The sequence below is a fragment of the Tympanuchus pallidicinctus genome, unplaced genomic scaffold (genome assembly GCF_026119805.1).
Source record: "Tympanuchus pallidicinctus isolate F22 unplaced genomic scaffold, pur_lepc_1.0 scaffold5, whole genome shotgun sequence".
Taxonomy (NCBI): domain Eukaryota; kingdom Metazoa; phylum Chordata; class Aves; order Galliformes; family Phasianidae; genus Tympanuchus; species Tympanuchus pallidicinctus.
The window spans coordinates 17,454,814-17,477,095 of NW_026294769.1; the positions used below are offsets into that span (position 1 = coordinate 17,454,814).

The 22,282-nt window shown below is 38.5% G+C and overlaps 1 protein-coding gene across 2 annotated transcripts in view; it reads right to left on the reverse strand.

Moving 5' to 3' along the window:
- Positions 1-22,282, reverse strand: part of LOC128091254 (dynein axonemal heavy chain 5-like) — a 142,481-nt gene that overhangs the window by 12,870 nt on the left and 107,329 nt on the right. For both annotated transcript variants that reach the window (XM_052704307.1, XM_052704308.1), the window contains 5 exons: positions 20,587-20,854; positions 15,783-15,904; positions 14,738-15,085; positions 11,553-11,741; positions 4,791-4,923 (listed from right to left, as the gene is read on the reverse strand). In XM_052704307.1, the coding sequence (XP_052560267.1) occupies positions 4,791-4,923; positions 11,553-11,741; positions 14,738-15,085; positions 15,783-15,904; positions 20,587-20,854 (1,060 nt within the window). The remainder of the gene's footprint in view (positions 1-4,790; positions 4,924-11,552; positions 11,742-14,737; positions 15,086-15,782; positions 15,905-20,586; positions 20,855-22,282) is intronic.

Genomic DNA, 22,282 nt, shown 5'->3' on the forward strand with positions numbered 1-22,282 from the left:
CAAGAGGCACTGTGGATGAGAACTAAATAATGGATGAGAGATGCTGAGCCAAAAGTAACAACTTAGGACACATTAGACTCATCTCTCCCATTCCTCAAATGAATTTCCCAGTATTGTATTCCATGAATATCTTCACTGAGTGCTCTTAATTATCTTCAGATAAAATCCTCATCCCAAAGTGGAACACACAGATCCCAACAAGCCTTACACACACGCTGTAAGGATCAGTAAAGTAAGAGCCTGAGATCTTTCAGTCCAAAAGTCTATGGCTAAGGCCAACAAGCCAAACTAAAATTCTGTGTCTTAGCAGTTTTAAACCATGGTTAATCTAAATGGAATCGATCCATTTTCATCTCTTCTCGTCTTTGCAGCCAGTGGGAAGAAGAAACTCTTTATTTTCATTGGAGGCTGTCTTTCCTGTGCACTCCAGCAAGACTTGTTTCCCATGCTTATGTTTTTCACCATATAGAGGAGAATAGATTATTGCCTAGTTCTTTTGGAGTTCAGTTACATTCCCATTGTAAGGTACAAGGAACAGAAATTACTTACAGCATCATGATAAAAACAGTACTACCAAAATCACAGTATTCTTAGTTTTAAAAATAGTGAATCTACCTCATTCTTTCAGGGGCTTAACAAGAGTTTGTGTATGGAATTTAGGAACTCTAAGAGATTCCTACTATATATGCAGGACTATGTGTTACATTATGTCCACATGAAGCCTTTGGTGTTTCAGCATTCAACATTCACATTCTCATATGAATGACAGTAAGGAAATACCTAAGGCAAACACACTGGCTATCAACAAAGTATAAGGACAGTGAGGAGCTACAAGCAGGTAATTAGTTTTTAATAAGGTAGTAAATTAACGACTCAAATCAAGCAAATCAAGCCTGGTGTGTAGGCAATGCATTGTGTGCATTACATTCATGAATTTAAGCTAGCTTTGTAACATGGTGAGTGCCATAGTGTAGTCGCAGTGGATAGTTTGCTTAATGCTGATAGAACATCTACATGGCAGATGCTACGGTGACTTCTGAAGTTACTACTTCGATTGGTTCCACTTGCTTTCCTTTCTGTGTTGACCCTATGGCTTATGACTCCCATAGCTATTTGTACAATGCTTGTCTTTTGTACCAAGTAAAATGAATGGAATAAAAACCCCAGGCCAGCAAGTCATGAAAACAAATCTTTACATATTAATAGTAAAAGCTTTTAGAGGGTTTTCTGTGTTCTCAGATAAGTGGTTAACATGAAAAGGACTTATCTATCTAACTCTGCAAGCTTTGCAAAAATAATAGTGGGAGTTCTGTGACCAAATGACATATATACATACACATACATATGACATGGAAGTACAACAAATCTGCAGTTTTGTACCTGGCTCCAACTTTTCATGAGGTAGGCAGTTGTAAAGGTTTAGTTTGAATACACTACTGAAAACAAATGCCAAGTGGATGCAGATTTTTGATCAAAGCAAGATCTGGATATACTTGTAAATAAATGAGGTAAGCATTTGTTTCTTTCACACTACAGGCCTTTAAACAGACTACTGAGCAGGTAAAAATGCAGTGAATAAAACATACTAAAAAGCTGCTTTTATTTCCACTGCAAAGGATTCAGTATCAATTTCCACTACTACTACTAGCATGCTCCACTGGAAGTCACTCAAGAGGAATTAGAGATGACTGCCACAGAATCTCTCTTCCCACTTCCTGGCCATCAATAGTCAAAACCAGAACAATTGCTTGGGACATAATTGAGAGTACAAAGTGCAGCTCCAATTTAATTACTACAGTATGATCATTTTGGAGAATATCATCAAATGTGATCAAAAGGCAGCAAAGTTTGTTGGTAGTACGCAGGCTTGGGCATGGTTGCCAACAAACATGTTGGACACATGGTGGGCATCTTCACCCACTCAAGAATGACTAAGGCTAACTCTCAGAGAATCTCTCTGCTTTGTTCAATAATAGAAGACACATATATGTGCCATCAGGGCACTTACCAGTGCTACTTTCAGTGCGTGGAGGTACATGCAGACCTCCCTCCACTCCAATCTCACAGATTGGTTAACTCAAAATTTGCCTGTACTCCAACTGCAACAGGGACTAAGAATAACTGTCTAGGCTACTACTGTTCACTTTTATTATTTAAGGACATTGTCTTCAGTGGCAGAGGTGGCTGAAAGTGCCCAGTCGCTAGTAAACAGCTACAGAGTTAGTGTGCCATGCCAGGGGTACATACCCTTCCACAAAAAGAAGGCAAGGCACGTACACAGCAACTCTATAGCTTCTATACCGTTCTGCAGAGAATACTGTCACTCTGCCAGGGGCTTAAGATCTGCTCTTCATATCCCATTAGGATCTGGAGTTTCGGTTCAATCCCCATGTCACACTACTCCCCAGATGAAAAGATGAGAAAACAGCTCTCTTTCCTTGTCTATAAACAGTCGTTCCTGTTTGCAGCAGAGTCTCAATTTAGGTCACTTGAGAGGACAATCATCACTGCTGTTTTCTGATTTATGTGAAACTCTGTATTACACCAACTGTGAAATAAATTCTGGGCAATCAATAAGTAATTAAAACAGAACTATTGGTTGGGACATAACTGAGAGTACAAAGTGCAGCTCCAATCTAATTATTACAATCTGATCCAAAAAAAGTAGCCCTCCAGGCAACAAAGTTCACTGGTGATGATGCAGGCTTGTGCATGGTTGCCAACAAACATGTTGGACACATGCTGAGCATCCTCACTGCTCCCAAAAGCTGAACACTGTTAATCTGCCCTCCAGTCAGAGGAACAAAGCTAGCTCTACTAATTCCTTCAGCATCTCTCATGTTCAGCTGTACACAGGCTCTCACTGAGGGGGGTTTGTATTTCCCCAAATAAAATACAGTGAGCAACAAGAAAATGACAAAGTCTGTCTATTCACATCCAACCTGCAGGAATAAATAGTCAGAACTCTTTTTACAAATGAAGAGTGAAACTATAATCTGAAACACAATATTTATTTGAAAATTTAGACTTGCTATAAGCAGCTGCTGGGCTCTTAGCAGGTTCATGATGCCAGGGCCAGATGCATGACAAAGGCAGATGTCAAAATGCACACATTTTATTTGAGCAAGCTAATCAGTGTAGAGAAAGAGGAGCACAGGAGATGATTTGATGCTCCGGTTGACTAGTTTTGGGAGATCTATTGCATGAGAGAGCGTTTTTCCCCTTTGCTGAAGCAAGACAGAGAGCCTACATTTTCTTTCCATCCTCTAATTAACACACCACAGCATGCACCTGATGCATCATGAATCTGCCAGAAGCCATTAATCGGTATTGTTAACTATACATCCCATTTTGTTTTCAGAGCAATTTCTCACTATATTTTACTTGCCTTTCCCTGAGAAATTATAACGTTTTAGAGGATTGCACAAAAGTTACAGCATTAACTTGATTAACCACCTGGTAGAGGACTGTGCCCACTGTGCAACTGAATACTAAGTGCAAAGAAATTATGTTACTCATCCACTTGTCTGCATAATACTGTACATTTTGAAACTGATCTTGATCAAAGAAAGATTAATTATTTCTTGGATAGAAACCATTATTTTAATTTACTTGAAAAGGGACTCCATGCACATATAAATGGGAATCTTGAGCTCAATTTTGAAATAGAAGACAACTGGTACTTCTAGCTTGGTATCTGCATAGGTTATTACAGGATATGGAAACTAATTAGCTGTACTGGAAGGTAAAACAAGACAGATCAGTGCACTGCCATCTGTACCAGAAGGGATTCATTTGAGGCACTTCTCCCTGCAGGCACAGCTTGCTCTCTCTCAGGTATTTCCCACCTCTTTGCTGGAGAACAGGAGAATTGGGTGAGATCTTAACCACTGGAACTGAACCCATCCAGCGTCATTTTGATTTACTGTTAATACTTGCAACATTCAAGCAACATTATAGGATATTTCCTGGATATTTCAACTCTTACAAAGCAGCAAAATAGGAAGTGAAATCAAAAAGCAGACAGTGATATCATCCTTCCTTCTTTTCCCTCACTCCTGATCAAATTCTCCATCTGCTTCTAGTCATCAGCACACTAGAGTTATATTAAATGCATTCAGCATTGCTGACTTTCAGCCAAATCCTCCTGTCTCTGAGAGACAGAGCACTGTTGCCTCCTCCTTTGATGGCCAAAAGCAGAACCCTGTCATTCTCTTTTGATTGGCACTCCTACTCACTTCAGATTCCATTTAGAGACATTCTATTTGGTTTGGCCAGTTTCATGAAAATTACAAATCCCATCTTAGATTAGAACCTTTGTCATTTGGCCTGACCACTCTGTCTCTCAATTACTTAGTAGCAATGCCTGTACCTTCTTCAGTATCATCATCAGTCTCAGCTTAATTTCATACATGATTCTGGCATACACCCTGATCACACGATTCAACTCCTCTGAGCTCTGTAGAGATTCCAGAGAGAATCATGGAAGCACAGTAATACTGCAGAACACATCGAACTGCAATACTGGAGCATGTGCCGACAGAATAAATTAAGATGGAATATCCTTAGAGATGCAAACAGGAATCTATACAGGCTATACTATAACAAAGAGATAGAAAAAGAGAAAGAGGTTGGTGGAGAGAGAAAGAAAAAGTGAGAAGTGGGGGAAAACAGGGAGAAAGGGAGAGAAAAAAAGGAAAAATATTTATTTAGTAAAATAGCATGAACAGCCTTTAGCAATTAAAAAAAATTACAGCTTAATTAGTATCATTCTTAACATTGCAACTCACCATCTATAGCCAACTTGAGATCAGTCAGTGTGGCTCGAACACTGGATACAACATACTGCATGCGGTCAATTTCTTGACGGAGAAATATATTCATAGGTTGAATCGCTCCCATCTTTTGAAGCTGGGCTTTCACCTAAACAGGAATAGTGAAACTCTGTAAGATTTAATCTCCTGTTTCCCATGCAGTAACTTTTGAAAGCAAAAGATTGGGGTTTTTTTTCAACTGTATCCCATAATTCGAGAAAAATTAATTCTTTATGTAACAGATGGCCAGGCAAGGCATGTACCAGCAATGAGATTTAGCACAACCTGACTCAACAGCTTACCAAAAGGAGACGCTCCACCAGTCTAATGAGAGAAAGTTCCCTCTTTTGGAAGGAACACAGCAGTTCCTTTAGTCCTTGCTAGGCCACAGACTCTTAGATCTTAGATCTTTAAAAAAGAAAATCACAGAGGAGTGTTTACTGATAATTTGGTATTTCCAGATTTGCTATAGGTGAACTTCCTCAACTCTATTTGCCCTGCTGGGTTGAAATAATGCTACAGAGTGATATATAAAAACAGAACAATATAAAAACGAGTGCAGCATGTACACCATTTTGTAGGTAGAAGCTTCTGGTCTTCTTAATTTTCAAGGATAATGGTATCACACAGTGTTCAGAGAACATTCTCAAAATTGAATTGTCAATGTTACCTAAAGACATATTACAGAAAAAGTAGCAAAAGCCAGAAAATCTCCACAGTGAGGACAGGCTGAGAGTGCTGGGGCTGATCAGCCTGGGAAGGCTTCAGGGAGACCAGATCGCAGACTTTCAGCATCTAAAGGGGAGCAACAGGAAAGGAGACAGACTCTTTAGCAGGGTCTCGTGATAGGATGAAGGGAAATGGTCTCAAACTAAAAGAGGGGAGATTTAGATTGGACATAAGGAAGAATTTTTTTACAAGAAAGGTGGTGAAGTACTGGCACAGCCTGCTAGAGAGATGGTGGAAGCCTCATCTTTGGAGACATTCAAAGTCAGGTCCAGGCTCTGAGCACTCTGACCTAGCTGTAGGTGTCTCTCCTCATTGCAGGGCCGCTGTAAAGGTCCTGTCCAACTCAAATGATTCTATGATTCAATGATTCTAAATCATGTCTTCTACAGCTCATATAGTATAATGTATTTTAGAGAATTCTTGACTGTAAGACTCTCAAGTGTTTTCCCCCCTGTTGTAACTCATCTTTCAGAAAGGCATTGGCCTGCTGTCCGGACTTCCTGAGCTTATTTTGAGCTTACTAACAAAAGATGACGAAGAAAGAAAGTTTATTACTTTGAAAGAACAGAATGTAATTGGAATTCTACTGCAGCGAAATAGAAATCACAAAATTTGGTCATAAGTCCTCTGGATTTTGCTTTGTATTTTCTCAGATACAGTCATATATCTAAGTGAAATACTCATAGGAAACACTATTGGAGCGTACCTTATTATTATACCAAGTAGCAAATCTCTGCAGGATAAATATAATGCAGTAGTTGAGTAGTTATAACTGCTAGTATAAATGAGTAAATGCTTTGACAGTTTCCATTCTCCAAGTTTCAACCTTAAGCCGCAGAAAATACATTTTTAACTTTGTCTGCTATTCTCCTTGAGAGGCGGTTATCAGGAAGGCTATTCATTATATTTTAATCAGAAAGTCCCATGAGTTTGTCAGACAAAATGTCCAAGAAGTAGGTGCCAGCCAATTATACTAATGCTTTGCATTCTGACAGTTCATTTTAGTGACTGAGTTAATGTATTTCTTCCTGTAAAATTTCCTAAAATCAGCTATCATGAGACTAGACTAGAGACAATAAACTTTTGGGAGGATAGTTTATATAACTAGCTTTACCAATTTTTTTCAGACAAAATTCAGGGAAAGCTGCTTCCCGACAGTTTCACAGCCAAATTTATCACACACAAAAAAAAAGTTTGATTTTTTTTTTCTGAAATATTTAGAAGATCTCTACTGCATAACACTAACAAGAGCGGGATTATACAGAGTACATCTTATGTATTCTGTGCTTAAATAAGAAATAAACTTTTTTTTCTAGCCTGCAAAGTGTGTGTTCCTTTGGGGCATAATTTAGAATAGAAACTTTTCCTGTCTAAAGGAAAACTGTATGAAACACCTTGTTAAAGGTGTTATTTTCCAAAATGCTGTAATTCAAGAAATTACAAAGAGATGATAAAATGAACATTCTAATATATTACTGCATTGATAACAGCACAGTTTAACTAATGAATTCTCAGGGGAAAAAATAACCAAAAACATCTGATTTTTTTATGTACCTAAAAATACCTGCAATGTTTTGAAAAATGGAATGACCCAATAATGCAAAATTTTTTTAATCCATCCTAGATAAATTCACAGCACTTGGCCTGGAGCACTAAGCATAACTAGATATAAAAACTGAAATAATGACATACTGATGACATCTCTTCAACATGAAATCAGCTGTCAGCTAACATAAAATGAGGTGGTATAAAGAAAGAAGGAAATAAAATCATAATCTTAATAGTTCTCCCTGTAAGATTTTGCAGCGCATATTTCTACTGTATGAGCCTCCTCTATGCACATTCTGTATCTGACCTCAGGTTACCAACTCCTTTGCCACTGCATACTGTGTCAGATGACCACTGTATTTGATAGGGCTGGTAACTAAATCAAAGGCACCTTAGTTCAGATGAGGAGTGTTCTGTATTTGTTTGTTGTTGTCATTTTTGCCAAAATACTGCACTGATAAGTAGATCCCAGGCATACAAACTGGATTGCCTTCAAATTAAACTAACCCAAAAGGTATGCTTCAGTGAGATGTAGTTCAGCCACTGGTAAGTGCTCAGCCTACAAACCCAGATGAGTTAGACCAAAGCAAACTCCCCAGTAAAACTCTTTATGCAGGCTGGGGTCCTCTGATGAACTCCAACTGCCATACAGTAGTTCCTAATGTAGTCTTAGCTTTAGAGGAGGATAAGGTGAAATGATGACTATGAAAACATTTAAGGAAGAACACATTATTACGGGGTTAAAAGCCAATGAAGAGCAGTATCTCTGGAATGTCTCCATGTCTATTCCCTAATAAGCTGCTTTTCAAAGCTACAAGAAAATGCTTTCCTTATAAATTTCTGCGTGTGACAGGTTGACATTTACTCTTGCATCCATCTTCACTTGCATGGATTGATCAGACCTAATAATTTTACCACTGATCTCTCTAAGAAGCAAAATCCAGATGCAGAAATGGTTATGAAAGCAGAAGCTTCATCCTGCCTCTGCCTTTGGAATGACAAAACTGAAGACAGTTTTAGGTCAGGTGGAAGGTTTATTTTGCTTTAGCTTCACATGGGTCGTATTGGAGTCTGATAAAGCACGCAAACGTGACTCGTTTATAGGCTTTTGAGCTGACATTTGGTCAGTAGTGTGACTGTGGAGAGGAATCACTACAAGAACATAACAAAAGAAACTGCAAATGCCATGCACATCAAAGGCTGGTACTTGGGAAATGAAAGCCTTTGTGTGGCAGCCTATATTTCACACTGTATCAAGAGAAGGTACATCCAGAGCTCTCAGTGTCAGCAGACAATTGGTTTCACTACCATCCATCACTAACCTACAGCGTTGGGGCTTTCACTCCAAACAGATGAACCTCACACTTTCTTACTGGAGTCACAAGAACTGGACAAAGATTGCAGAGGCACCTACCACTTCCTCTGAAGAGAAATTGCTTTTACTCGCTTTCATTTGTTTTCTAATTCTTTCATTTCCTCACTTCTTTTCTGCATTGACTGTATATCTATAACAAGATTTTTGAAGATTACCACATAATGGCCTTTCTGGAACTCAATATTCTGCTAAAAGAAACCAAATGGCACTGTTAGGACTACTGAATGTTTTTCCTTTGCTGCTTTTATCCAATGAGGCGTGCATAAGAACTCTTTTTGACACATTCCCTCAGTCTCTTAGCATTTAGTAGATAATTTTTATTTGTTTCAGGATTGTTAAACTGATTTAGTAGGTTGCCCAAGGAGGTTGTGGATGCCCAACCCCTGGAGGCATTCAAGGCCAGGCTGGATGTGGCTCTGGGCAGCCTGGTCTGGTGGTTGGTGACCCTGTACACAGCAGGGGGTTGAAATTACATGATCATTGTGCTCCTTTTCAACCCAGGCCATTCTATGATTCTAGGATTGATTCTTTGATTCTATGTTTTCTCTTTTTATCAGTTCATTCAAGCTGACACTTACAAATGCAGCTTTATTTACAGCTTACTCCTGTCCTCTCCACCCTTTCTATGAAGTTCCAGAATAACAGAACTTAAATTCAGATGAGAACGCTTGATCTTTAAAAATAGCCACATTCCAGCACCATATACAGTGCATACTGAGGACTAGTGGGAGAAAAGGCAAATTCCCTTCTGACAAAGAAAGCATTATTGAAGACCAAAACTGGTTTTAAGATACAAAGAATGACAAAAAAGGTAAATATTTTAGTTAAGGGAAAAAAGGAAATTTTGAAGAACCAGCAACTGCAAAAGAAGTATTACAAAATTCATAACACTGAAGAGGCAGAATCTAAAGCTGCAGTGCTGCTGAAACAACCAAAGAGACGTATAGAAGAACATGTTACTGTCAAAATAAACTTGAAGCTAATGACCAGAAATATTCTGTAGATACTTAGAGCAAAGACATCAGCACCATGATAGAGAAACTAAGTATTATTTTTGGATGGTGGAAAAGTTCTGTGTCATCCATCAGCAATGTGAAGAAACAGTGTGCAAATACAGTGATGTGATTAATCAAAGAGAAGTGCAGTTCACATATCAAGATGTGCACAGTCTGAGAAAACTAGAAATCACCAGGAAGAGGTAATATCTACATTTATTAATAAGATAATGAAACAAAATTGCCCCCTGAGCTCAGAATACCTTTACAAGAAAGACAGAGGGAAAAAGCAGATCCAACTGGACATCTTCTGACTATGCTTGTTAGAAGAAATGTGAGAAAGGTTTGGGGGATATAATTTAAGAGTATTAATAACTAATATTGGCTCATCTGATACAATGTGAATCTCATTACTTGAATCAAGAGAAAATCTCTCAAGCAAATTGAAGATTAGAGATGTCAGAGAAGGAATACAGAAGCAAAGAACTATCTAAATGTGATAATCATTATAGAGACGATTGCTTATGAGAAAATAAAATCTTGTACACCTGGCAGGTCATGAAAAAAAAGATAATAGCTTTTCTTATTATTGGATGATGAAATGGCACTGAAAATAATTAGTGGTTATTTTTTAATACATGCACAAAGGAAAGTATCTATTGTACCCAGACAGGGTACCAATAGAGAGACAAGTTAAGAGTGAAAAACAGAACTTAAAAAAACACCCTCTAGGCTTTGTGTCTTTCACTACCGTCCATGACCCCATCGCTGCTTGATTGCAAAGCTAAGATCTGTGAGGAAGTGACAGAAAAGGGAAGGCCAATTCTATGCACATTTTGTATGGACAACCTGAGTGAATGATACCAAGGGTTTAATGAGAGTGAACGAGACCACAATTAAACAGAATAAATGTGAGACAAAAATAGTCATTTGTTCAAACAACTTATAAGTTAATTTTGGATGAAACAAGCATGGTGCATTTTACAATATTAAAACACTTTGCACAAATTTCCTAAGCATAGAATATGAAGGCAAGAATATCCTCTGATCACAATATAAAACAAATTATACATTCTAGACAACTTCTAAAGAATTACAAATTCTTCAAGAGGAGCAAAGGAAAAAAGAAATCACTATTTGGAGGATTCAGGAAATACCTTGTAAAAAATAGCTTAATATCCATATTACAAATATGGCAAAACTATGTAAGCTATGCACGTATCCAACATTCAATTGCTATTCCAAACTGAGAACAAAATTCTAAGGAACTAAATAAAACTTGACATTAGTTCAGTGAATCCGCTTAAATCTGATGTGAAGGAAAAGGGAAAAGGATGGAGAACAATCCACGGTGTAGACTATAGGCATAGATCCAAGGTGCTAATTATTAAAATTATTAAATCAATAGTTGCTAATAATAATTATACACTTGTCTGATTTTATTTGCTATTTATCATAGTTATTTATTTTCTTATGTGCTACTAAACAACAACGGGAAAACTAGAAAGCTGACTTCGTCCTGAAACAAGTTCCATAAATAAATGATGAATATACTCCCACTGGGAATTGCTCAATAGGCATGTGAGAGAAAATGGATATACAAGCATGAGCGGCTAGAAAAATAACTCTATGGGGAAAGATGCTAAACAAAAAAGAAAAGTTGGGAATTCAAATAGTTTGCCAGGAGGGGGAGGAAAAGAGAAGTTCTAAGCTGAATGATTACAGCTATTTATAGAAGACATATTAAATGTAACATGAATTGTAGAATAGAATAGTGTAAATACTGCCAAGGTCCCAAAACCATTGGACATGCCCTAAGTAAAAGCACTGGTATCTTCCTCTAATCTACCGAGGGGGGAGAGGACTTTCTGATAACTGTTCTGTGTCAAGGTGGCTCATTCAGCAGTCTGTGCTATTTGCAATATAAGTATCTGATGTAAGAATAATTTAGATGATCAACCCAAACAGTCTTCTAGAACGCTATGAATAAATTTAAGAGCTTTTTAAAATGCTTGACATTTAAATGTAAGAAAGAAGCACAATAAAACACATACACAAAACATCAAACAGCTGCATCAAAAGAGCATATACCTCATGGGGGTTGTAATCTGGAGGTAACTTCTCCAGCATCTCATCAGCAAGGCGCTGCACCACTGCTTCTCGGGTCTCCCCTCCTCCACTGCCGCTGTCTTTGGGCTGGATGCTCACTATTGTATTCAGTGTCTCATTTGCAAGGTTGGTTTGGTAAGTTATATCTGCATTGGGGTGCAGACCAAATACCTTAAAGTAAAAGGGAAAAAAAAATAGGGGAAAAATGCATTTTTTCTTCTAAATTTTATCAGTGAAAGAACCCACTGATACTGATGAACAAGGAAGAAAATCCACAGCCCTATAAAATAATAGAGAACCAATGGAAGTACATCCATTTAACTGGCCAAGAAGCAAGCACAAATTATACAGAAACATTAACATAGGTTAAATCTACAACAGCATTTTCATTCAGATGATGAGAGTGGTTTTGAATTATCTGGTTATCACCATATACCAGGGTTTAGACCATGCTGTGCACAAACTGATTCCTTTTCACTGGATCAGCCTAGAGCTTGCTGGGAATGTGCCATGTGCAAACGTTGACCCTTCACCACTACCTTTTCCCCTCAGTAGATCTATTACTTTTGTACCACGTCAAGTAGATGCCCCTATCAATCAGACCAAGTGCCATTTCTGATGCATTTTGTTTCACTCATTCTCTTAGGCTTACAAAGCATGGAGCTCAGAGAATAGAAAACAGCTCACAGTTTAAGGACTTAGAGATTTTATGACTGGTGATAATATTTAGGGCATTATATGTTTTGAGCTATTTTTGGTTCAACTCTCCTATTCTTTACTTCTACTCCTTTTGAAATTGAATAATTTTATTTAAGATAGAGCTAGCACAGAATTACTGCAAAGCTGCCCTTTGTTTGAATGATAATGGCTTTCTCAGAAACCTCTGCTGAAATATCAGTAAGTCTGTAATTGTCAGGTTGATTGCAGCTTTTCTCCAGGAGGAATTGGATTGTGACTTATTTCACAAGCCCTCACTGAATTATAGCTATTAATTACCTCTAACAAACTGAGCCACTGATCCAGCAATGAGGAAGCTTGCCCCTAAATCAAGCTCCGAAGCCAAGCAACATGGTTCTCATGTTTTGTGTTTTTGTACATAATATTAGAACTAGCATCTTCTAAAGAGACATTCCTACTGATAAATATTTACACACTCTGAGTGCAGAGGAAAAAGGGCCCTGTGCAGTATTTTTATATTTAGAAATCTAGAAAGTCAGAGGACAGGGATAGAAGTGGCTGCAACAGTGTCAAAGCTAGCAAAGCTGCACTGATTTACACCAGCTGTGGAACTGACCCCTTACAGCAGCACAAAGAACACAGTGCAGACCTATAACTGCCCAAGAGAGAAAGTGGGATCACAAATAGCATATAATTATTTTCCTGGCAGGATTTAACACATTTTACAGACAGCAGTACCTCAATCTGTATATTTAGAGACACAAAAATCAAAAATATCAATACACTTTATTTCACTCATTTTTTATCAGCATGCAATGATACACAGTTGAAGATACGCGCTTTTCTGCTTCTGCTCTTGCAGAGTAAGGCTTTGTTTGGTTGGTTTTGTTCCGGCAGATTATATGGCAATGCTATAGCCCAAGTTAGAAACACAACACTGCTATACTGAATGTAAATTGCTGCAGTGCTAATCCAAGGGCTACTTTCATAATTGGCATAATATTGACAAAGACAGGGGTGTTAAAAGCAAAAAACCCTCTGGTCCTAGGTGTTCATGAGGGTGACGCATGAGGTATTGAGAAATCAGAGTAGCAAACCAACGGGTGGACCAGTGTCCTGTAAATTAATCAAGAAATAGAATTTCTCATCTTCTGTGATTCAAAACTTGGAATTTTGATTTTAAAAGGGATGCTAGATTCTGCATTTCAATTGGTTGATTTTTATTTAGCCTGATAAAACCTCAAACCCAATTGCTAATACTCTACACCCCTCTGAAATCAAAATCATTTTCAAAGGGATTTCTGAGTTCAATAGCCTTCTTCAGAAGTCAGTGTTTATGCTGATCAGAGGTTGAAATTTCATCAAAAGAGCAAAGATGCTGTAATCAGACTTATTCACTCTTTCTTTTTCAACCAAAAATAGAAAAGAGAGGAAATAAAAGATACCGTGCTTTTTTATTGTGCTTTGACTAGCACAATATCCTTTGTGGAACAGAAGACCAGTAGCTTAAGGGGTTAAAAGTTTCCATGAGCAATTTTGACAGATTTTGGAATGACTGAAGATTGTAGTCATGTTCCTCCTAACCTGTGACAGCTATAGGAGAAAAAGATGTTTGCATTCTTGGACTTGATCCAATTTACATAAAAGTCAATGGTAAAAGGTGTCTCTCTGTCAGCACAGATGCCCTTGCATCTGCTATCACTACCTTCAAAGACTCAAACCTTTTCAAGTTTGTTTTATGAGCGTGGATTGTTCTCAGCCTCCTTTCTAGCACATTATCTGTAATAGAAAATCAGTTTTTTCTATTCAATCCTGCCTATTTAATTTTAATAGAACTTGCCCATAAAGGCATTTATCAACTTAATAGCAATGAGACAGAAACTCATAACATTCATTTCCATTTCAATTTTAGCTAACTGCAACACATGTAGCTATGTTAGAGAGAGCAGGATGTCCCAGTTCTGCAACTAATGTGACCACTGCAGTATATACACACTGCATCTTGTATGTAGGTCACTATGAAAGTAAATTCTATTTATTTTCCATGGAAACTACAACAGATACAAAGAGCACAATAACACTATTTGAAAGCAACACTATTGAAAAGAGTCTGACTCCATCTTCTTTACACCTTTCAATAGGTATTTAAACGTATTGATAAGATCCCCCATGAGCCTTCTCTTCTCCAGGCTAAAGGGCCCAGCTCTCTCAGCCTTTCCATCGTATGAAAGACGCTTCAGTCCATCATACAGTGCTGTGTTGAACTCACTATCTTGCTCAGGCGGATCAGAGCACATGAATGCGAGGTTTTTTTCTGAGTGCTTGAAGAAGGCTTTACCTATTTTGTCTTCCTAATTAGCAGACCCATAGCAGACACCGACTACAATTGCACTCATGCTGGTCTGCCTGTTAAAGCTGCCTATACATTCCCGGCTCCACAAAGTAATTTCTCCGACAAAAACTCTCTTTAATACTTCAAAACTTTTTACCTCAGGTGTATCAATCACTGGCAATTGCTCTATGTACTGGAGATAGTCTTCAACTGTTTTCCCTCTTGGAATCACGTAGTCTTTGTAGAAACAAAATTTGTCGCTAAACATATGCTCTCCAAACCACACTCTCGCAAACGTATTCAGCAGAGCTTTGTCGAGGTCATCAGTTACACGGCCTCCGTACTGTACTTCTCCAAGCATATAGCGAACACAGCTCCAGTTCACTCCGCACTTAATGTCCATGTCATCCAAATGATTCTGAACAAATTGCACACTGGCTGTGAAGTCTGCCTGATTAAATTCATAAGGAATGTTCCAGCCCAGTGGACCAAACTTTCTTCTTTCCTGCAAGATAGGTAGAGTTAGAGATAAAAGGCTGATTGTAATTTTGGAGAATATGTTGAGTGTAAAAGAACACATAAAATATGCTGGGGCTGCATTCCACTAACTCTAAAAAATGATTCTTCACATAACACACATGAGTCCAAATGCTTGATTAATTACCTACTAGTTAAATATTTTTCTTCATTTATCATCACAAGTAGAGACAAATAAACAAAGAAGAGAAATATAAACATTTTCACAAAGAAAAGAATTCCCCTTTTTAAAGTGGTCCATCTGTGAGTCTAGAACTGTCCTTTTTGAATTTCAGAAATGAAGGTACTGTTTTAGGAAAGGTCCAAACCACATTGGCCACGGTAATTTTTTATGGTTCTTTTTCTGTCTGGTCACATTCATAACACTGAAGTCCCTGCATGGTCCTGCATGGGCAGGAAGCAAAAACTGCTTCTTACCTAATCATTTACAGATGCAGCTAGCAGTGTGTGGCTCTTAAGGCAGTGTCTGATATTCACACAGTCTAAATTTCCACCAAGAAGATGACTCAAAGTCAAGTACGCTTCAGGCTGCCATTTGGACCACAATGTTTGTATTGATTTGCTAACACAAACTTTACATCTAAATATATTGTTCATTCACTAACAGATGCATTCACAAATGAACATGGCTTCATGACAGAAGAATATGAAATAAGATTTGAAACCTGAACAGTCGTGTGAAGAAACGCTACAGCATATAGTAATGGTTTCCACTGTGGCATGTTGCTCACTTCTAGGTGATCCTGAGTGATAGTAGAGTAAGTTCTTTTTAAGCTAGCTTTCACACCTAGAACATAAGCATAAAAATGCAAAAGATGAACAAAAAAAAAAACTATGGAACCAATAACTCCAACTTCTGTTAAACAGGATTCACTCCTCCATTTTACAGTTTCATCTTCTATGTAGCTTCAAATAACTCTTCTGTAGCAACAATCTTTTCAGCTTGGTCATGCCAGGCAATGTTCAACTACATTTTGTTTCAGGTAGAAGACGATATACCAAATTGTATTAAATTCTGGCACACAGAAGGAATTACACTCAATTTACACTTATTCTAAATGTTACCAGTCACAACTGAAATACAAACATAACTATTCAGTGGCGAACAATAGAAAAGACACCTAACGTATAAAATGAAATACAGCACTGAACATCCAAGAATGTTTCAATAAACACATAAAATGAGTTTCTCATTAGCCATACAACACCAAGCATGAGTTATTCACTCCCTATTATGGTAGCTTCCACCTAACCAGCTTAACACAAATCTAAAAAGATGGATTTCTAGTGCAGTAAATAGAATACTGAGGTCACAGTACTTCCAATGATAAAATAAAAACCCTTATGCTTCTTTCCTACTTCACAAAGATCCTGTAGAACACTAATCAAGGAAACACATTTTCAACATGTATCAGAATAAAGCTCCAAAATTAATAGGAATTCATCAAACTAAGCGTCTTATCACAGCATGCTATGAGCATAGCAGGACAGTATCAGAAAACTACAACTGTTTATATTTCATCCTGACTTAAATTGTTACCCCAGGCATATTTCTGTTATTAAATGCAAGCTGTAAATTGGCTATGGCCTGGATTATAAAACTGCCTCTTGGAGTTATAAGCCGTTATCATTTGATAGGATTTATGATTTGAATGATAAGGAGGGGTCACAGCACAATCAAAAATATGCTGAGTGCTGAATAAAAAAGGGTGGAGGAGAAGACAAAGAGATGAGAAATTTTTATCAAGAGACTAACTGCTCTTGAGAATGAGGTATGTAGACTGAAAGAGGATGCCTTTCACTCCAATCAAACGCTTTGGTTAGAAACCTTACTAGTATGCAAAGGATGAATACTGAAATAAGAGTTTTAAGTGACTGAGGGATTAAATTTGACCTTGGATACAAATTTTCAGCCCCCACTGACTTCATTAACTGAAATCAGTGCTAACATGCATATAAATGCAGGGCAAGTTAACGCATTACACAGTCAAAGATGAGGGAGTTACAAGACAGAGTAGGTGTTAGGATTGAGGATTCATTCTGCTAGAGTTCAAAACATGAGGGCTGCTACTTTATTATGTTGGCCTGCTATAACAGGGATGGATGTTGGTGTATGGCAGTAGAGGTTGAATCTTCTCACCAATACTCCAATATTGCCATGTGACAGATGGCTACAGAGGGGCAGTCTGACAGAATGGCATCTGACACAGAAGTGCATGTGAAGCAAAGCTGTGTCATTGAATCCTCCATGCAGAAAAAATTGCACCCACTGACATTCATCAGCACTTGCTGAACATTTATGGAGATCCAACAGCGGTCATGATGTGAACATGGTGAGGTAGTGGGTAGTGCATTTCAGTGGTGATGACAGAGACATGAAAAACAAGCCACCTTCTGATGGTGTTGAATATGTTGAAAAACAGTGTTTTATAGCTGAGATTTTGCTCTACCAAATAGTGTTATTTTGTTTTTTTATCTGTTGTAGTTTCCATGGAAAAAAATAGGAGTTGTTACTTTCAGAGTGACATGCACAAATACAGTCCTTCCCCATCATATACAATTAGCAGCATGGTAAATTGCTCCTATAAATATAAAAATGACATCTGCAGCTAGCAGCGTAGTTTGAGTAAGAGAGGGGCAATCAGCAGTAGGACAGCTATCAATTAGAGACTAAGAAAAGATGGATTATCTCACATCAGACAGAATCACGCCATACAGGTGAGGCTGGAAGGGGCCTCTGGAGGTTACCTTGGCCAACACTCCTTCTCAAAACTGGATCAGCCAAAGCTTGTCACTCAGAACTTTGTCCAGGTGGGTTATGAGGAGGGAGAGTTTAAAAAATCTGAACAAACTGTTCCAGTCTACAGAGACCATCCTCACACTTGTTCTTTTTTCTACTGCTATACAGAAATTGCCTGGATTTCTACTTATGTCCATCACTTTCTCTCTTTCACCTGGCACCAATGCAAAGTCTTGCTGTTTTCTTTACTCCCTCCCATCACATGTATGTATGCATTGATGAGGTGTCTCTGAACCTTCCCTTCTCAGAATTAAACAATCATAGCTCCCTCAGCCTTTCCTCATACGTCAAATGCTGTAGTTCATTCAGTATCTCAATATGACCCCTCACTTGACTTCCTCATACTGGAACAACATGTTCCAGTATGTCCACGTTTTCTGCACTAAGAAGCTCAGACCTGGACAGACCACTCCAGATATTCTTTCAGCATGTTTTCAGTACAGAAGTATCACCTCCCTCAGCCTTCCAGAAATGATCTTTCTAAAGCAGCATAGTACTGCTGCAGGCCATCTTTGCTCCAAAGGTGTATTGCTGGCTCATGTTCCACTTTATATCCATCAGGAGCTCCATGTCCTTCTCTGCAAAGCTGTGTTAGCAGCTGCATGGACCCATCGTGTATATGTGTATGGAGTTCTTTCTCTCCAGTGGCATTTCCCTATGCTGAAGTTCAACAGATTTCTGTTATCCCATTTCTCCAGCCTGTCGGCCTCCCACTGAACAACAACATGACCATCTGGTATATCAGTGCTTTCTTACTGTTTTGTATCATCTGTATATACTTGATGAGAGTACACTCTCTCGCACTGTCCAGGTCATCAGTGAAAATGTAAAATATTAGTGGCCCCACTATCAACCCCCAAGGTCCAGCTCTCCAGATGGATTCGTGCAGCTGACCACAACATTTTGAGCCTAGCACTTCATACCTCATTGCACTCAACAACCTCCTGAAGGGAGGTTGTGGTGAAGAGGGATTTGGCTTCTTCTCCCAGGCAACGAGCATGACACGGGGTAATGGCCGCAAGTTATATCAGAGGAGGTTTAGATTAGACATAAGGAGGAACTTTTTCTCTCAAAGAGTGGTCAGGCACTGGAATGGCTGCCCAGAGAGGTGGTGGAGTCGCCGTCCCTGGCAGTGTTCAAGAGGCGTCTGGATGACGTGCTGCGTGATATGGTTTAGTGCTTGTGGTGGCAATGGTGATGAGGAGACGGTTGGACTAGATGATGTTATAGGTCGTTTCCAACCTTGTGATTCTAAGATTCTATGATACAATTTTCAGTCTACAATTGTGAAATCTCCACTTCATTAGTCTGTCTCTAAGGATTCTATGGGCGGTAGTGTCAAAGCCTTTTTCAAGTCAAGAAAACAACACTCTTTGCTGTCCTTCATTCAGTAAACCCATCATCTCATCATAGAAAGCCAGTAGGTTGGCTATAGTCTCAAACATTAGTAAGTAATAAATGGCTTATGGTTTCCTGACAGCCACAGAAAAGCCAAGTACACCAAGAACAGATATTGTTCATTATCTTCATCAGTTGCTTGAAAAAGGAGACAAAAGGCAACACATTTGCAGATAATAATAAAGAGTGGTTGACATACTAAATAGCGGAGAAGCAATTCAGATGGATCTTTAGAGTGCTGAAGACTTCACAAACAGGACCTGAGTGAAGTTCAAGAAGAAGTGAAAAGTCCTGCATTTGTGGCAGAACAATCCCATACATTTGTACATCCTGACATCTGACTGCCTGAGTCCTACTGATAAGCATCTCAAGGTTATTGCAGATGCCTGGTCTGCTAACGAACTCACAGAAAATGAGGCAAATCAGATAGCAGGCAACCTAAAAAGGAGCATAGCCAGCAGACTGAATGAAGTCATCATCACTTTCTCCTTAGTAATGATCAGGCTTCCCCCCTCAGAAACAATGTATACTTTTGGCATGCAAAATAGATGTGGAGAAACAGGAGAAACCTATAAATGTGGCTTGGAGCTAAGAGTGCATGACCTGCAAAAACAGATATGTAAAGAACAATTTAAACTGTGAATACTGAAGGGCAGCAGTGTGTGCATACATGAGACAGTGCCTGCCCAAAACTGGTTCTTCAGTAAACCCCTGTATTCAAGATCCACCAGAAGTTCATATTTACTCTCTTGTTGGTTGCAGAAGCTAAAGGGTGATCAACAAATACTTAAAGGGCAATCACAGGGATGCTGGGATCAGACTCTTTGCAGCAGCGCCAGATGACATAAGAAAAAGCAACAAGCCACAGCTACACACTGCAATGTGGGACACTGAGGTCAAGTGTTCAGAAGTGTCCTTCAATTTCATTGCCCAGAAGAGTACAGGATCAGTTCTCCTCTGCATCCTTCGGTAGGGTCAACAGGATGGCAAGAAAAGAGTAGCAGCATGCACTAAGTTTAAGAAAGTTCCACTGTCAACATTCATAGGGTCTACCCAAACAACAAAACACAATCAATTTATGTTACAAAACAAAGTCAATTTTCTCCCCAAAAGAATTATGCTTTACACAATGCAAGACCGACTTACAAAGCACTGTATTTAGCACTTTGAGAGAATAAAGACTAAAACAGAGTTGGATTTCAGTGATACAGAGAGAAAATAAAATTAAGCCCCCTTTTCTACACTCCCCCAAGAAAAGCATGGTTTCCTACCTTGAGGTGGTTCGTTAGTAAATTTGATGGATGACTGTAAAAGATTAATAGGAAACTCTGGGTGAGCCTCTGTAGTTATCCAGGTCCTGAAACCTTCACTCATTGATTCTGTTGTTGTGATGGTGTCCATTAATTCATTAAGAAACAGTAAGCCAAGGTGGCAGTTCTGTAGAAGGAGCCATCCTCCATCTTGTATGCATTGATTTAACAGGCGCCTTGCATGGACTTCCTGGCCCTGACCCATTGAAATGGCACGACAGGGAATGTTCTGGAAAGTAAAAAATTTTTATTTTGAATTTTTTAAAATATAATTCTTTGCAATGATTGGCCGCATGATTTACTGCTTCTATAAGCCAATAGATAGTGACGCTGTGCCACAAGGAAAACCACTAACATCAATGAGAATTGATCATATCAAAACAGAGAAAAAAGAAAAGCATAAGATGAAAGAAGACCTCAGGAAGGTATTTGAAAAAGAAAAACTGGCCAGGTTGTTACTAGGACTATACAATTCTGTAAATAAAATGCAGAAAAAACTCCCTCTTGCTTATATTTCTTACTGTCCTTATTTGTTAATAAGCGATCCCCTGACTTAGGTTGGCTGCCTGGCTCCTAACCAGGAAAATTAGAGTTCTCAAATTCACTTGAATACATTATTCCATATACATTCTAAATACAGGTGGAGTTGGAGGCAAGAGAATTGATGAAAAGACTTAGCTTCATGAAGAGTTTCCAGCCCAAGACATACAGCTGACTATCCCTCATGCCGTGAGCTTTGAGCTTCATAAAGACTTACCAGCCTGGACATATCTTCATCTGGCTAAAAGCTGCAAAGGTTAATGTTAGGTTTTCCTGCTATGGACTGCCATTGTGAAACAAAACTGAAGGAAGAAAGTCATCCAGTCCTAAACAGTGTGGATGAGGCTGTAGGAAAGAAAGTTTAACCATATGGACACAGGGTGTGATGGGTCATTTCACCTTAGGGTCAGAGAACAGATCCTGACCTGATTTTACTGAATTGCATAAACACAGCTACTGTGTATGATCCTCCACATCCTGGAAAAAGATTTAAGAAGAAAACACCAAAGATTAGAAAGTAGTTATATCCTGCTCTCAGATCAGTATAAAAATGAAACTCCGGCCAAAAGAAGGAAAACTAAACAGTGTGAAACAAGTAAAGCTGAATAAGCTGTGAAGCCACGTGTAGAAGAACAAAAACCTTTTTTCTAAGGAATATCTGAGTACAGCCAGCAAGCCTGTAAGTCAGATGCTACCACCACCCCTGCAGACTGCACAGATATTCAGCTAGTTCAATATTCCTTAATGCATCTGCTCATAATTTGCTCCTCTAAGCAATGTTACCTCTCAAATGTACACTCATTAAAGGTTATAGAAACATCAAGAGAAGGAAAAAATATTTTTTCACTACAGACTGTTCTTCTTTTATTCCTTTTAAAAGACTTTTATCAAAATGTTCGCCTACAGAATGTTTCTGTAAATAGTGAGTCATATCAGTATATCAGTGTCCTCTTAATGCTGATGAAATTACTATAATTTTAGTCATCCCAGTGTCTCTAACAGTTTTTCTGAAGGTTCTATGCATCAGTCCCTACATAAAAAATACATAGAATAACAATTAAAATATCTAGTAAAAATGCTAGGCGTTGTGAATTTCATTTTTTAATTCAGAAGGTTG